This window comes from Taurulus bubalis (genome assembly GCF_910589615.1).
Source record: "Taurulus bubalis genome assembly, chromosome: 1".
In the NCBI taxonomy this organism is placed as follows: Eukaryota; Metazoa; Chordata; class Actinopteri; order Perciformes; family Cottidae; genus Taurulus; species Taurulus bubalis.
In genome coordinates this window covers 395,347-411,935 of record NC_136589.1, presented here as the reverse complement: position 1 = coordinate 411,935, position 16,589 = coordinate 395,347, and the positions used below count along the sequence as shown (strand labels likewise).

General features: G+C 44.5%; 1 protein-coding gene across 1 annotated transcript in view; it reads right to left on the bottom strand.

The window, feature by feature from the left end:
* Positions 1–16,589, bottom strand: part of LOC306741702 (titin-like) — a gene marked incomplete at its 5' end in the record, with an annotated part of 162,411 nt that overhangs the window by 97,756 nt on the left and 48,066 nt on the right. The window contains 15 exons of the mRNA XM_079224017.1: positions 28–306; positions 488–886; positions 1,690–1,746; positions 2,197–4,200; positions 6,305–6,629; positions 8,456–9,468; positions 10,433–10,639; positions 11,665–11,739; positions 13,679–13,732; positions 13,817–13,843; positions 13,941–14,018; positions 14,721–14,988; positions 15,437–15,517; positions 15,749–15,932; positions 16,042–16,324. Coding sequence (XP_079080143.1) covers positions 28–306; positions 488–886; positions 1,690–1,746; positions 2,197–4,200; positions 6,305–6,629; positions 8,456–9,468; positions 10,433–10,639; positions 11,665–11,739; positions 13,679–13,732; positions 13,817–13,843; positions 13,941–14,018; positions 14,721–14,988; positions 15,437–15,517; positions 15,749–15,932; positions 16,042–16,324 — 5,334 coding nt within the window. The remainder of the gene's footprint in view (positions 1–27; positions 307–487; positions 887–1,689; positions 1,747–2,196; positions 4,201–6,304; positions 6,630–8,455; positions 9,469–10,432; positions 10,640–11,664; positions 11,740–13,678; positions 13,733–13,816; positions 13,844–13,940; positions 14,019–14,720; positions 14,989–15,436; positions 15,518–15,748; positions 15,933–16,041; positions 16,325–16,589) is intronic.

Sequence of the window (16,589 nt, the reverse complement as noted above, 5' to 3'; positions counted from 1 at the left end):
TCACCGCTACCTCCTGCGGGCTCTTACCAATCACTTTGATGTTGGTTGCGGTCTTGACGTCTTCCTGTCCGTCCACCTCACATGTGTAGGTGCCGGCGTCTTCCTCAGTGGCGTTCTGGATGGTCACGGCGTGCTGCATACCAATAATGTTAATGGCTATTTTTCCGGCCTTATTCTTCAGGAGGACGCCGTTACGCTTCCAGGTCACATCTCTCTCTTTGTTCAGCTCACAGGTCATGTACGTGGGCTGACCCTTCATACAGGAAGTCTCTGGTTCCAGCTCTTTCAGCCATTTCACAGGCAGCTCTGCACAAAGATGAGAGTCATTTAAAGAACAGTATTCTCTGGGTATCATTCCGTTTCTTCCATCCTGCTGCCAGTACCGTACCTGACTTTGAGACCTTTTTGATGTCAACAAAAAAATAGATCAAACATCAAATATATGTATTTCTTAATATTGTGACAGTGTTTGTGTTGCAAAGTTTACCTTCCACGATGAGCTTGGCTGTGCATGATATCTCCTTCCCGGCGTTCTTGCCCACACATGTGTATTCCCCGGTGTCGGACAGCTGCACGTCAATAATGTGCAGCTTGCGATCTTTGCCGTCAGCCATGAACTTGTGTTTGGGGTCCTCGCGCAGGTTGCTGCCATCTTTCATCCATGAAGCGATGGCCGTGGAGGGAGAGATCTCACACTCGAACACAGCGGACGAGCCGATGGACTCGGCCTCCTGCAGCACGATGTCCTGGATCTTCTTGATGAACTTCAGGGGGACGGCTTTGAGTTTGAATCCTCCGAAGGGGTCCTCTGGTGGCGACGGGCCTTTTCCACCGGGCCTCAGGCCGCGGCCCCGGCCTCCATCACCAGGAGACGGGGTCTGTCTCGCTGCAACGCCACATAGACAAACTCATCAAGTTAGTTTCCGTTACGATGGAGAGCGAAGAATAATCTGACATTCAGCAATGAGATGTCTTTAAGACCTTGTGCCTACCGTGAATTCAGTCATTCAGTCGAAGTAATGACACATTAAAGAAATATCAGGTTTAAGCCAACACTGTTAGAATATAAGATTATTTATGAGCTACAGAAGAAAAGAATGGCATAGACAACAAAGCACATATACAACACAACAGAGGGGATGATGTTGTACATCGATCAATTGTGAAGCCGAACAGTAAAAGAGCTTAGATAGACTTCCTCCGGTGTTTTTACACTTTAACTATGTGACTAAAGAAGAACTGTAACACTGAAGATCTGCTTCCTATGAGCCACTGTTGTGTCCGTATCAACGCGTATCAAAAGGTCCTAGAATACCTGTGCTGATGTCAGACAAAAGCAGTGCTCCTATTGGCTGGTATCGGCGTAGGAATGTAAAACTCCCTGTTGAACAGATCTGGGTATCAACATTTTGCAATAATAAGGGATTTTGGTATCGACAAACATACAATATGTATGTTTGTCGATACGTTACAAGAACTTTGCCTGAATGGCAACGAGGTCACAAGTCTTTCTGAGAGATTTGACAGATTTGGTTTCGATACCCAGTCCCCTTTGTTTCTTCTAAACCTTCGGGCCAAGATTAAAAGCTTAACACAAACATCTGGTTATGTAGAAAAGGACAAGACAACAGCTCCAGACATTACGAAGCACAAACCATTAGTACACATGAGCTCTAATGGGATTCATACCCCCAAGTCCTCGGCCTCGGCCTTGGCCTTTCGGTGGCTCCTCGGTGGGTTTTCCATCTGTATAAGAAACAATAAGATGAGTTTTAAGAATGAGGTTGATATTGACTTGAATAATCCAGCAGAAACCAAGATGAAGATTTGAGCAATGCTGACATAAATAAATCAGACACATCACACAAATGAAGAGAATAAAGATGGAGATAATCTCTGATGAACCAATGAGTTATGAGACAAAGAGACAAACGGATGGAAGACAAAGCAGATAACTGAAAGTTGTAGTGAATGACACGAACACAGGTGAAGACAAACACTTCATGGTTGATGTGGATGAGACATTGGAGGACAGATACATGAGGTCATGACAGTGGACTGATGAAGGAGCTCCAGATGAACAAATGATCAGGCGATTGAAAGAAGATGTGATGAAGATGAGATGAGTCATTTGAGATGGATGAGGAGGCTCCAGAGGCATCAGATGAGGAGTTTGCCGGCCAGCCTTCGTCTCACCTCGTTTGCTGTCTGGCATTCCTGGAGTCTCCCACGCCCCATCGACCCCTTCACCTTCCCAGTCATCGGTGGGGACCAGCTCCCAGCCCCAGGCCTCCTCTTCCTCCTCGCCTTCCCTTTCTTCAACCTTCTCTTCGAACACCTCCTCCTCCGGCTGGGTGGGCACCTTCTTCATCTGCACGGCTCCAGGAGAGACCTCCTTCACCAGAGGGATCCTTCTTGCATCAGGCTGTTCTTGCTGTGCAGCCTCCTCCGGTGACGGCCTCTTTGGGACCTTTTTGAGCATCACAGCTTCCACCGAGTCTTTTGGTGAAACCGTTTTGGGAATCCGTTTGACTTTTTCAGCACTTGGCTTCTTCTCAATGGGGACGTGCTCAAGTTCTTTCAGTTTCTGGACTTTTGGTGACAGAGTCTTTTTCAGCTCAACCTTCTTCAGCTGCTCGATAGGTTTGAAGGGCTTTTCTTCTTCTACCTTGTCTTTCGGCACTCGAGGCGAAGGAGTCTTTTTGAGTTGGACACCTTTCTTCAGGATATCGGTTTGTTTTGGTGGGATCTCTTTCTCTGTTGGTTTCTTTCCTGGTGGACTGGGCTTCTTGGGTGGAACAGCTGGCTTGTCTTTCTCCTGAGGTTTCTCATCTTCTTTTTTAGGTGTTTCAGTCTTTTCAACTTCCGGAAAATGCTGCTCCTTCAGTTCTTTAGGACTTTCATCTCTTGGTACCTTTGATTTCTTTTCCTCAGCTACTTTATCTGGCTTCTCTTCAGGCTTGGTGACTTTGGTGAAAGGCTTTAACATGATCTGCTCTTTCTCTGGTGTGGAAATAACTTTAGGTTTTCTGCAAAGCTTGCCAAGAGCTGTCGGTTCCTCCTCTTTGGGTGCCTGATCAGGCTTTTCCTTCTGTTGGACGTCCTTCTGGTCTTTGCTGGCGTCAGGAGTTACCTCTGGACTCAACGGAGCGTCTTCATCTTTTTTGGGTTTTATAGCAGAGGTTGGTTGGTCTCTCTGTGGCGTCTCAACTCTCTGGAATGAAGTGCGTTCAGTATCCGCCGTCGCCTCACCTTCTTTCTGAGCTTTTGCAGATTCAACTCTTTCAGCTTTCTCAGGTTTTGCAAATGGTTTCAGTGTCACAACTTCTTGCTCCTCCTCTTTCTTTGGCAGCATCTTTATTTTCTTTTTTGTTAAATCTGGCTCAGGTTCTTCACCTGATGTTGTTTTCGGGGTTCTTATCCATCTTGATTTCTCATCTTCTGCCTCCAGCTCATCCGGTTCCTCCATGTGAGCCAGTTCAGATGCTTCTTCAGCTGCAGTGAAGACTCGTTCAGTTCTTCCAAGTGTCAGAACCTCTCGATCCTCTCTATCGCGGAGCTTCTGAACTGTCACTTCTGTATCGTAATGCCTCGTCACTTCAACTCTATGAGTTATGACTTCCTTCTCCGGCTCTTTGGGCTTTGTTGGCACCTTTTTTAGTTTGATCTTTTGCGTTTCTTCTTCTGGTTTCCCAGATTTTTCAAATGGTTTTAGTTTGGTTGAATCTTTCTGCTCATCTGCCTTTGGCAGTTTTGTTATTTTCTTCTTTTCCAACTTTGGAACCTCAGGTTCTTCCTCTTTCTGTGGTTTTGGGGTTCTTGTCCATCCTTTTTTCTCTGTTTTCTGTACAACTGCAACCTTTTGAGCTTCCTCACAAAAGCCTAACTGAGCCGTCTCCTCCTCTGCAGTGAAGACTCGCTCGGTTCTACCGAGAGTTATTATCTCTCGATCTTCTCTGTCATGAAGTACATGAACCGTTAGTTCTTCATCTTGATGCCTCGTCACTTCTGCCTTCAGAGTTACGACTTGTTTCTCAGGCTCTGGAGCTTTCACTGGAACCTTCTTCAGCTTAATCACCTCTGGTTCTGGTTCTGGTTCCTTCCCTTTGGGTGCTCTGGTGAACTTGCTCTTCTTCTGAGGCGATTCTGGGGTTTTTGCCCCCTGAACTGGGATCTTCCCCATTTGCGTAAGAGGTGGTGCTGTGTTTGAGGCAGTAGATACACTTTCATGACAATCACATAGAGATATACACCATTTCTCCTGACATGTTTACAACACAGGACTCACACCACAAAACAAGAGATGTCTTTGCTGGTTATGAAAGACAATCTAACGTAGCAATATGTATTAATTGCTGCCCTTTTAAAATAAATAAGCTACTATTTGTATACCTTTAGTTGGTCCAGGTGCGGAAACTGGTCCCTTGTCTGCAAGAATTTAAATAAGATCAATATAAGTTTACACAATGCAAACGAAATAAGAGGTTATTGTATTTTTGACACAAGCAGTTAAGAAAGTTTGTCATGCGTTGGTTTCTTGTTTCCAGAATTATTTCCACTTAAAGAGGGCTATGAATGCAATGACGTCATCCGGTGTTCAACAGGGTGTTACGTCATAGCATGAAAGTAACTCCAGAGGCACCAAGAGATGGTTATGAAAAAGCCTTTTTATGGTTATTTAGCTTCATTCAACAGATACTGGTATGGAATACTTGGATTGGGTTAGAGAACATAAAACAGACTTCAGTACAAACGTCACACAACAGATTCAGACATAAGTCGACATCTCTTAGATCAAAACTGAGATTGCTTTGTATGAAGACTAAACGATTGTAAGAAATCCTTTAAAGCGGGAAACAAACAGAAGAGAGCAACATTAAAAAAAAGCATGTTACCTTCAGGCGGAGACATTTTCTCTGACACAGGAGACACCGGTGGAGACAGTTTCTTTGCCACGGGAGAAACTTGAGCTACAAGAACGCCAACTTGATTAGATGACTGGCAAAGATCTGATGGACAAGCAACTGACAGATACTCAAAGAAAACAGACAATTTCAAGAGTTCAAACCAACAGATTTCTTGGAGACATGACAAACAGAAAGTTAAACAACAGATAAGACAAACAGAAGAAACTACCTGCAGGAGGCACAGCCTTTTCTGCTGGAGGTTTTGGTGTTAGTGGAGACGGTTTCTTTTCTTCTGGAGGAGACACTTAGGATTACAAGATACCAAAAGTCACGACCGAGAGAAGGCATGAAAATAGATTAAAGATGTTAAAGAGGGAGTACAAGAACAGACAGAAAGTAATCTGTAAGGAGAACAGAACCAGACAACATGGAGGGTGAAAGAAGTACCTGCAGGAGCAGCAGGAGCTGAAGGCTTTGGTGCAGATGGCTTCTTCTCCTCAGGGCGAGACACTTTAAAATACAAGATGCCAAGATCACGACCAAGACAACAACACGGTCAATGAAGAGAGACAGCAGACAGCAAACTGACAACAGAGAAACTCATCAGGCTTCTTTGTGACGAGCCAGCAAAGAAAACAAACACACACAACAACATAGAAACCAAGTGAAGTGACTACCTGCAGGAGGAGCGACTTTCTCTGCAGGAGCAGCAGGAGGAGGTGAAAGCTTTGGTTTTGGTGAAGATGGTTTCTTCTCCTCAGGGCGAGAAACTTTGGGAATACAAGATGCCAAAGTCACGACCAAGAAAACGAGATGTGTGACACGGAAAGTTACAAACGTGGCAACCTGAAGACCAGATAAGAACACAAACAAACAACGGACAAAGAGAAAAACAACATGGCCGACTCTTGATGAGCCAATGAAAAGGACAAACTGAGCCGACTACCTGCAGAAGGAGCTACTCTGGCTGCAGCAGCAGGAGCGGAAGACGTTGGTGCTGATGGCTTCTTCTCCTCTGGAGGAGACACTTTAAAATACAAGACGCAAGATCACGACCAAGACAACCACACGGTCAACCAAGACTGAAGACTAAAGATGATTTAGACATGAATTAACAGCACAAACAAGAAGAAGAAGAAGAAGAAAATGTGAAAGACCTTCAGCTGATGAAGGAAAACAACAACTCAAGAATGAAAGATGTTAATAGACCAAGAAAGGGTATTGACATAAAAAACATGTTTCAAAGACGATGGACGAAGACGGCTTACTGTGGTGATTAGTATAAGATGTTTCTTTGTTATTCAAGATGGAAGATGTGTGAGTCCATTAAGGTCTTTTAAAGAGGGCTTGATCTTAAGACGATCAGGAGCCTATGCGGCCCAATTAAGAAAGAATACCTTTCTGAAGAGGTTGTTGTTGACTCTCCTGTGTTCCCTTATTGGCTTTCTTGCCATCGTCTCTTGTTGGTGGAGGTGTATTTGCAGAGGTTCTTCCTTCTTCAGGTGAATCTACCTCTAGGGTGATGACCTTTTGTGGCAGAGAAACCGTCTTCTTGGAAGGAAGAGCTTCTTCAGGTGTTGGAGCTTTCTTCTCTGATGGAACTTGAGAGATTTTAGTTGGAACAAACTTGGCTTTAGCAACGGGTTTCTTGGGTGGAGTGACTTCTTTAGGGAGGATGTCTTCTGGAGCAACAGCAGCTTTGTGAAGGGCAGGAACGGCTTTCTTTGGAGGCAGAACAGGTTCTTTTGGTGGTAAAATGTCTTCCTCAGAACAGACTTTTTCATCCGGTGAAGCAATTTGTGCTGGAACTGGAGGTGATACTTCTCTACGGGCCAGTATGGATCTTATTACTGGGGCAAGTTTTTCTTCGGAGGACACTTCTTCCAACACAGGAGTAGATTTCTCCAGAGGTACTATGTCTTCAACATACATTTCTACATCATCTTCGGGAAATTTCATGATTGTAGACTCCATCTTTTTAGGGATCATTCTTTCATTTTTGGGAAGAACTTCTGTCAGAGGAGGAGAACGAGTGGTTTGGGGAGGAATTTGTGGTAAGTCTTGTTCAGGTTTACGAGGTATGGATCTTACAGATCGGACTTCTTCTTCAACAGAGTCAGCTTGCTTGAAAATAGTGACTTTTTGAAGCACGCTAGTGATTTCTTTAGATGTAAAAAAGATTTGATCTTTAACAAGATCCTCTATTAGAGACACGGTTTCTTCTTCATCATAAAGTACCGAAACAAATGATTCAGTAACGTCTCTCTGCTCGGCATAAGTTGAAGGAATGTCCGCATCCACACGTTTCTTCTCTTGAGAAGTTTTCTTGATGGCCAGTAACTTTTTCTGTGTTGTGAACCCAGTGTCAGGAGGAGGAACTTCTTTGTTCGTGGAACAAGTCCTTTCCGTTGGAGGTGTGAAATCTCTGTTTAATGGAAGGTCAGCTTCCTTCAGATGTGGAGAGACAGAACTCAAAGACAATCCTTCTCTCCGGTTCACTGCTCCGTCTTCTGGAAAGTCTTCTTCTTCATCATCAGGTTGAGCTTCCTCATGTTCAGCCTCATGTTCAGTGTCTGCTGGTTCAATGTCCTCTAGTGGCTCGGTGTCGTCAACCTGCTGACCTCGACGGTACGGTGTGGAAACCTGCTCCTCAGCCTTAGCAGGAACCCACTGTTGTCTTATCTCCCTTTTCAAAGTGATTTCTTCTTTCACAGTTGACTCCCTGACCTCTATTTCCCTTTCATATGTCTTGACTTCCTGTTGCTTGCGTCCAACTTCTTCTGTCTGAGGAATCCTCTCTCCACCACCCGTCTTCAGAGTCGACTGCCTGCTGTCTTCAAACACGACTGTTGTTTGCTTAAGATCAGTCTTCGTGGGAACTGGAGTTACTTTAAGAAGATTGAAGATTTGCACCATGGAGCGGTGGCCAAGAGAGAACACAAGACAAAAACCATCAAGACATGAAAACAGAGATTTCAGTGTGACCCTCATTTTACTAAACTAAACTATAGGTATTATGAATCACTACCTCTCCACTGTGGAGCTTCTTCAGACTGGACTAATACGTTTATTAATGGTTTCAGAAACAAATAAATTAAGTCAGTTAGTCAAAGACGTGTTTTCTAAAAGGAAGATGAAGCATACTACTGATGGGTGTTTCCACCTGCAGCTTTGTTTTAGCTCGTGCTGTGGTTTCCTGAGATATCTCCCTCTGTTCTACTGTTTGATCATTGTGATGATGTAGTAAACAGACAACACACACAAAAACACAGACATAAGGACAAAACCTCTGAGGATAACTCATAACTCAGAATGAAATATTCAAATTGTAAGTTAAAAGATCAAGAGGAGGAAGGATTAGTTAAAAAAGATGTTCAGATGTATCTACCTTGTTGTGGAGGCTTTTCAGCCTGGAGAATTTGCTCTGGTGTTTCCAAATCTTTTGGTGGTGTTGCTGCTTGGTGGCTCAGCACTGGTTCGTCTGTTCGTACTTTTTGAGTTTTCTTTGTTTCAGGTAGTTTGTGTGGCTTCTTTGGCTCTTCTGGTACCTTCTTTTGGGTTTCTGAAACATTCTTTGTTGTTTCTAAAACCTGCTTTGGCTCTTCAAGAACCTTCTTTGGGATTTTTGAAATCTTCTTTGGCTCTTCTGAAACATTCTTTGAGGTTTCTGAAACCTTCTTGGGCTCTTTAAGAACCTTCTTTGGGGTTTCTAAAACCTTTGACTCTTCTGAAATCTTCTTTGGCTCTTCTGAAACCTTCTTTGGGGTTTCTGAAACCTTCTTTGGGGTTTCTAAAACCTTTGGCTCGTCTGAAACCTTCTTTGGGGTTTCTATAACCTTCTTTGGGGTTTCTAAAACCTTTGGCTCGTCTGAAACCTTCTTTGGGGTTTCTATAACCTTCTTTGGGGTTTCTAAAACCTTTGGCTCGTTTGAAACCTTCTTTGGGGTTTCTAAAACCTTTGGCTCTTCTGAAACCTTCTTTGGGGTTTCTGAAACCTTTGGCTCGTCTGAAACCTTCTTTGGGGTTTCTATAACCTTCTTTGGGGTTTCTAAAACCTTTGGCTCGTCTGAAACCTTCTTTAGGGTTTCTATAACCTTCTTTGGGGTTTCTAAAACCTTTGGCTCGTCTGAAACCTTCTTTGGGGTTTCTATAACCTTCTTTGGGGTTTCTAAAACCTTCTTTGGGGTTTCTAAAACCATTGGCTCGTTTGAAACCTTCTTTGGGGTTTCGAAAACCTTTGGCTCATCTAAAACCTTCTTTGGGGTTTCGAAAACCATTGGCTCGTCTGAAACCTTCTTTGGGGTTTCTAGAACCTTCTTTGGGGTTTCTGAAACCTTCTTTGGCTCTTCTGAAATTTTCTTTGGGATTTCAGAAACTTTCTTTGGCTCTTCTGAAACCTTCTTTTGGGTTTCTAAAACCTTCTTTGGCACCTCAGCGACCCTCTTTGTTTCTTCCAGAACCTTCTTGGGTTCTTCTCGTCTGGTTTCAGATTTCAGTGCTTCTGGCTCAGGTTTACCAGCCAGCAGATGTGGTTTTCTTGCAGGTTCAGATGTCTTTGGTTCTGAGACAACTTTGAAGAACATTTATGTTTTACATGATTATCTTGTTCAACATATTTTGAAGAAAATCAAACCCAAAGGTGCAAGTCACACTCTAGCGAGTGCTTAGCATGCTTAAAGATATTCCTAGAAAGTATTTTTTCAAAGATTACTTTCCATGTGATAAAACTTAACACAGACAGACAACAGAAGAACAAAGAAACCTGATGAGAGCATCGTTGCTGTACCTTTAGTTGGAACAGCTTCAGACTTGGGTGGAGTAACCTGTGGTGCTGATGGATGAACATCAGGCTCCTCTGGTTTGGTTTCATCTTGCACTTAAGAGCACATTATGTGTTATTTAACCTCCAGCTGATGACCAAGGCGAACGTGGAATCAAAGATCACGCTCTCAACCAGTGAATTCAAAGACATGAAGACATGAACTGAAGACCTGAAGTCACGATCAATACCTTTAGTTGGAGGACGCTCTGGTGTGGAAGGAGTAACCGTGGCTGCTGTTGGCTGAACTACAGGTTCTTCTGGTTTTGGTCGTTCTGGTGCTTTAAAGGACATTGCACATGTTCAGTACCCAGCTGGTAACCACTAAGGCTTTAACATTACAGACCACTCAAACCAGACTGTTTTGCATTACATGACAACACAAATCAAAGAGTTCAAAGATGAGACATTTCTGTGTAACTGTCTTAAGTCTTTAGTGGTTTGACTCGAGCTGGCAACATGAAGACGTTTCCCATTGACATGTATTTTACCATTATTGTAGGAACAGAGTGAGGGCATTATTATTTATACACAACAGCGACGGCATTCATTCATCAGTTAGTTTGTTGAGGGACTATTTTGAAAAGACAATGTGTAAAGAGGTGAGTAGAGAAGAACATTAAAAACAATCAAGATGTAGACAAACGTGTTAGCGACCACAGCAAGACAAAGAAAACCTCAAAGTCTTCCATCTGGACTACGTTACCTGTCTCTTTCGGGGCCGCTGGCCTCCTCTTTGCAGCTTCAGGCTTCACTTCAGACTCTTTCAGCTCAGGAGCCTTCTGTGTCCGAGGAGCCACTTCAGGCTCAGAGGGAACCGCTTTAGTCTTCCACAGACCAGGTTCAGGTGTGACCTTCCTGGGAACCGTTACTTTCTCTTGTTCAGGCTCTGGTTCCACGTGAACTGAAGGTTCTTCAAGGTTAACAGAGAAATATTACTGTGAGTCAACAAGAGCACAGCTTCAAGAGTCAAAGAGGTGAAAAGATGGAAAGATGACGCAAACAGAACCAGGCAGACAGAAAGAATACAATGCTGTGAACGCACTGAGTTCGGCTGAGATGACAGGACAACAGGAAGTGAAACAGACAGGAAGAGAAACAGACAGGAAGTGAAACAGACAGGAAGATAAACAGACAGGAAATTAAACAGACAGGAAGTGAAACAAACAGGAAGTGAAACATGAATCTAAAGTTCAAGTTTTATTTAATGAAGATATCAAAGAAAAATGATTTTAAGATCACCCAAAGAGTAAAATGTTCAAATGTCTCTCTCTATATGAAGTATGAATAAATAGATTTGATCATCAGATCTTGAAAATTCAGAAAATTTCGTATAAAAGAATATATGAAAACTGCTGAATTTGCTTGATGAAGAGTGAAGGAAGTCGGTTGACCAAGAGCAATACTTTGATGTGAGTGTTACCTTGTGGAGCGTCTCCTCTCCCAGCCGGAGCGCTGATGGTCTCCTCGCCATGCGGCTTCTTCACTTCAGCTTCTTTAAAATATTATCACCGGTCAGTTCATGACCACAAATAATCTGTCATCATTTAGGTCTTTAAGATGAATACGTGAAGAAAAGAACAAAACAGGAAGTACATAAAGGACAGGAAGTGGTGAGAGGAAGAAGAGGTGAGCAGATACCTGTGACTGGAGGCGGAGCTACAGGTTCCTCTAGTCTCACGTAAACCTCAGGAACTTGAAAGATGAAGAAGGTTCACATTAAAACTCTACTTTACACTTTATACTGAACACACAGCTCTGCTGAGGGTTAGTATGAGCGCAAGAGGAAGAGGAAGAGGAACACCAACATGAGGAGACAGCGAGACTAAAAGAAGATCTACGGCGAAGCAGGAAGAAAGCCTCTAGAAGCGGTTTAGTTGGAAACCAACAGATCTGAGATCAGCGGCTCGGCTGCGTTGCGGCTGCAAGCGTCCGTACCTGCGGGGGCGGCTGCTCTCATCTGCGTCGTCTCCGTTGTCTCCGTCGTCTCCGCTGCAGGACCGCGCTCTGCTGCTGAGGACAGAAAGACACTTAGACACCAGAAGACGGCTCGCGGGGACGAGGTTCAGAGCCAACGAGCAACAGGAAGAAGACACAGCGACGAGGACGAGACAGACAAGGACGAGGACGAGGCAGATGAAGACGAGGACGAGATGAGGACGAGGCAAATGAAGACGAGACAGACGAGGACGAGGACGAGACGAGAACGAGACAAGGAAGACAGACTAGGACAAACAGACTAGGACAAACAGACTAGGACAAACAGACTAGGACAAACAGACTAGGACAAACAGAAGAGGACAAACAGACTAGGACAAACAGAAGAGGACAAACAGACTAGGACAAACAGAAGAGGACAAACAGACTAGGACAAACAGAAGAGGACAAACAGAAGAGGACAAACAGACTAGGACAAACAGACTAGGACAAACAGACTAGGACAAACAGAAGAGGACAAACAGACTAGGACAAACAGAAGAGGACAAACAGACTAGGACAAACAGAAGAGGACAAACAGACTAGGACAAACAGAAGAGGACAAACAGACTAGGACAAACAGAAGAGGACAAACAGAAGAGGACAAACAGACTAGGACAAACAGAAGAGGACAAACAGACTAGGACACACTGAAGAGGACAAACAGACTAGGACAAACAGAAGAGGACAAACAGACTAGGACAAACAGAAGAGGACAAACAGACTAGGACAAACAGACTAGGACACACTGAAGAGGACAAACAGACTAGGACACACTGAAGAGGACAAACAGACTAGGACAAACAGAAGAGGACAAACAGACTAGGACACACTGAAGAGGACAAACAGACTAGGACACACTGAAGAGGACAAACAGACTAGGACAAACAGAAGAGGACAAACAGAAGAGGACAAACAGAAGAGGACAAACAGACTAGGACAAACAGAAGAGGACAAACAGACTAGGACACACTGAAGAGGACAAACAGAAGAGGACAAACAGAAGAGGACAAACAGACTAGGACAAACAGAAGAGGACAAACAGAAGAGGACAAACAGAAGAGGACAAACAGACTAGGACAAACAGAAGAGGACAAACAGAAGAGGACAAACAGACTAGGACAAACAGAAGAGGACAAACAGAAGAGGACAAACAGACTAGGACACACTGAAGAGGACAAACAGAAGAGGACAAACAGAAGAGGACAAACAGACTAGGACAAACAGAAGAGGACAAACAGAAGAGGACAAACAGACTAGGACAAACAGAAGAGGACAAACAGAAGAGGACAAACAGACTAGGACACACTGAAGAGGACAAACGGAGGACGGTCTCAGGAGATGAACCAGAAGAGGGTTGACACCTGAGACCAGCGTCATGAAAGATCTCCGTCAGACTTCACTTTGCTCAGAAGAAGAAGATCTGAGATCAAACTCACCTCGATGACTCGTCTTAAACTAGTAATTCAGACTTTTTGATTTAAGCTCTAAAACCTGAACAATGAATTTCTTTCATCTTTAAATGTTACATTCAGACTTGAATTTTGATTATTAAATGTATTATTATGTTATTAAATCTCTGTGAAACATGTGCTTTATTTACCTTTGACATTAAAATCAGCATTCAGACTAAATCTCAGTGTTTGGTCTCATGAATTTAACCTGATGATTTTAGTTCTGAAGTTAATCTTAAAACGATGGCTGAATTAATATGAAACGAGGTCACACTGATCACACGGTTATTGGGATGAGAGTTACAGGAGGATGAGGAGGATGAAGGGTTTAGGGCGAAGACTCTTCACTCAAATCAAAAGTTAATAAAGATGTGATGAGTTAGTCTGAAAGTACCTTTCACTTGTGTGCGTTCTTCATAGAGATAAAACTCGGAGGACTCTTTAGGCAGAAAGAAGACGAATGAATGAAACAATCTGAGAGTCAAAGAGTCAAAGAGTCAAAGCATGGGAGGAAGCCTCACCTCCAACGAACAGAGCAGCTGCTTCTGGAACGTGGAGCGACGAGTCAGTGACGTCTGAAGTTTGAAAACAGCTTCAGTCAGCTCATAGAGTCCTGCATGTAATCTGAGCTAACGCCTTTAGTGTCTGAAGGTACTCACCCTGAGGAGCGCTGCCTAGCTCTACCTCTGTGAAAGGACAAGTGGACAAGTGGACAAGTGGACACGGGTTAGCTGAGGACCCAAGAGGAGCTCTACAAACGTAAAGAAAGATTGAACTACCGACCTCGGTCTGACTGGTGGAGCTCAGCGGAGCGCCGAGCGTCTTCCATCGGCTCCAGACGGGCGGCCGCCGAGGACACGCCTGGCGGAGACATTCATAATGTATATACACATATATGTGTATATATATACACATATATGTTCACACTATCGTCTGACAGAGTGTCATATCAGCCAATTATGAGAACAGCTACAAGTGAACCATGTCTGAGAAATACGTGAAAGAAATATGAGAAAAATATAAGAAAAAAAAGAAGTTTTTTTTAATAATTAGTAGAAATTGTGAAAATGTTGTCTATAAATAATTCTATAATTAATCATAAAACGTATTTAAAACTGTGAATTGCTTGGTCAGTATTGTGAAACTCTTCTCTTTTTAAATATTCCGCAGATGAACATAACGAACCTTCGTCCTCGGTGGATGGTCATAAAGTGACATCGGCCGTCGGTCCACTCGAGGCTCTCTCTGAGCTCCCATGAGCCTTTGCACCACGTGACAGCGGCGCAGTGGCGTTCACTGACCTCGGTGCTTCTGACGCGTTTAGTGAACTGAATTTGCTTCCGCCTGACTTTAACAACATGAGCTTCATGATTCATCGATTGGACGTTATTTATTCAAAGTATTAATATTAATACTGTATACAAGTATAGCGAGGCCTGGTGTCTTTGCAGGAGAATATAAAAGAAACACAGAACACAACACGAACAGAACCAGCAGCCGGTTCTAAGAGGTCAGTGGTTGGTGTTAGTCTGCAGGACTCCAGCAGGGGGCGCTCACACTGACCTGTGACGGTGAGCTTGGCGTTGGAGATGTGCGGCCCACACACCACGCGGTAGCTGCCCTGGTCTTTGGGCTGGCAGCTCTTGATGCGCAGAGCGTGGAGGTCTCCCTCGCTGCTGATGTTGTACTTGTCTCCGGCGTCCAGCTTCTGGGTGCCTTTGTACCAGGTGAGGCTGATCTCCGGGTAGTTGATCCGGATCCGGCACTCGAAGGAGGCGCTCTGGTTCTCAGCCGTCGTCTGGTCGCTGATGTCCTCCATCACGGAGACGGGCTGAGGATTCAAAACCGGGTTTAAACCTTTAAACTCGCCGACGGGTCCGTCTGTACGGCAGAAAGACTTCTAACGACAGAACACGAGAATACATGAACCATAATATTCAGTCATTTAACCTCATCAACCCTAAAACAGTTCACACTCTACGAGGGGTTCGTTAAAGTACAGCGCCTAGATTTTCACACAAAATGCAACATTTGCCGACTTCCTGCTGTGTTTCAAGCTGACACGCGGGGAGGAGCTTTCTTTAGCTCTCACTTTTGTCTTCAGGTCTTTGTCTCAAACTGCATAAAACACATCAAATGTGAAGTCAAGGACACGCCACCTGGTGGCCAAACTGATGAATGCAGCTTCAAACGTCTGCTCTGTGCTTCATGTTGTGTTTCACTACAGAGAGACCGTCTCAGAAGGTTAGCTCATGGTTTAGTGTGGACTGGTTTCAGACCTCTGTGCCAACGCGTCCCTCCAGCTGCTGGATGAGTCGGGCCATGTCCTCCTCTTCAACGAGGCCGCCGTGCTCCACCTCCTGCAGCGGGAAAAACTATGTTAGAAACGTTAGCTTACAACGTTAGCCCCAGTCAGTGAGGACATGGTGGGAACAGTGAACTCAGTTCTCTTTGACTCATGTTCAGACACTAATGAACCTGCTAGAGGTGGTCAATACCGTCTGATCACAGCTTATTATTATTATGATAATAATGAATATTGATTCTGATCGTCGGCATCAGTCAAACCTCCGGTGTTTTCTCTCTCTCACCACTTTTCCGGACTTCATCTCCTTCTCCCTCTTGAGGAACTCGACAGCCTGCAGGATGAGGCGGAAGTCGTGGATGCCGTGCTCCTGCAGGATCCCCTCGTATTCTTTGGGGTCGCGACCTCGGAGCAAATCCACGATATTGAGGTCTTCCTCTTTCTTGGGACTCCTCTGCTTCGAGGGAGTCCTGACGAATATCAAATACACGATCAGAGCCGGTATTCAAGAGATCTGTGACAAAACTAATCGATCCGTCCTCGACGTCCACGAGAGACGGATATCCATCTCTCTCTTACTTCTTCAGCATCGTCCGGATGTCTCCGAGTCCCGCCGCCTCATCCTTCTTGGTGACCTCCATCTCGGCGCCGCACTCGATCTCTCCGTGTCTGCTGGTGGCGACGCACCTGTAGAGGCCGGAGTCGGACTTGGTCACCTCTTTGATCTCCATTTTGGCGTCTTGTCCTTTGTGCTCGATGGAGATGCGACCACCGGGGGTGATCTGCCTCCACTTGCCCTTCATCCACTTCACGCTGGGGATCGGGTCGCCTCCGATCTTGGCGATGAAGGTCGCGGTGCCCTCTGCAAAGCAGGAATAAGAAAACATGTAACTTCTTGTTGGATCTGCATGAGGCTTCATCTGTCCTAAAGTCCTTCATCTGATCCTGATTCCTCCTGAGTTGTTTCTATCTTATCTTATAACTCGGAACTCAGGGAACTGGTTCTAACAGGAACAAACCGGTTCCTCTCAATGCCTTTAGGTTTGTGGTGTTTTCCTTGAGGACTCTTTAACCTTTTATAAACCCTTCCCCCCCTAGAGGGCAGACTGAACGATTGTTATATAAAA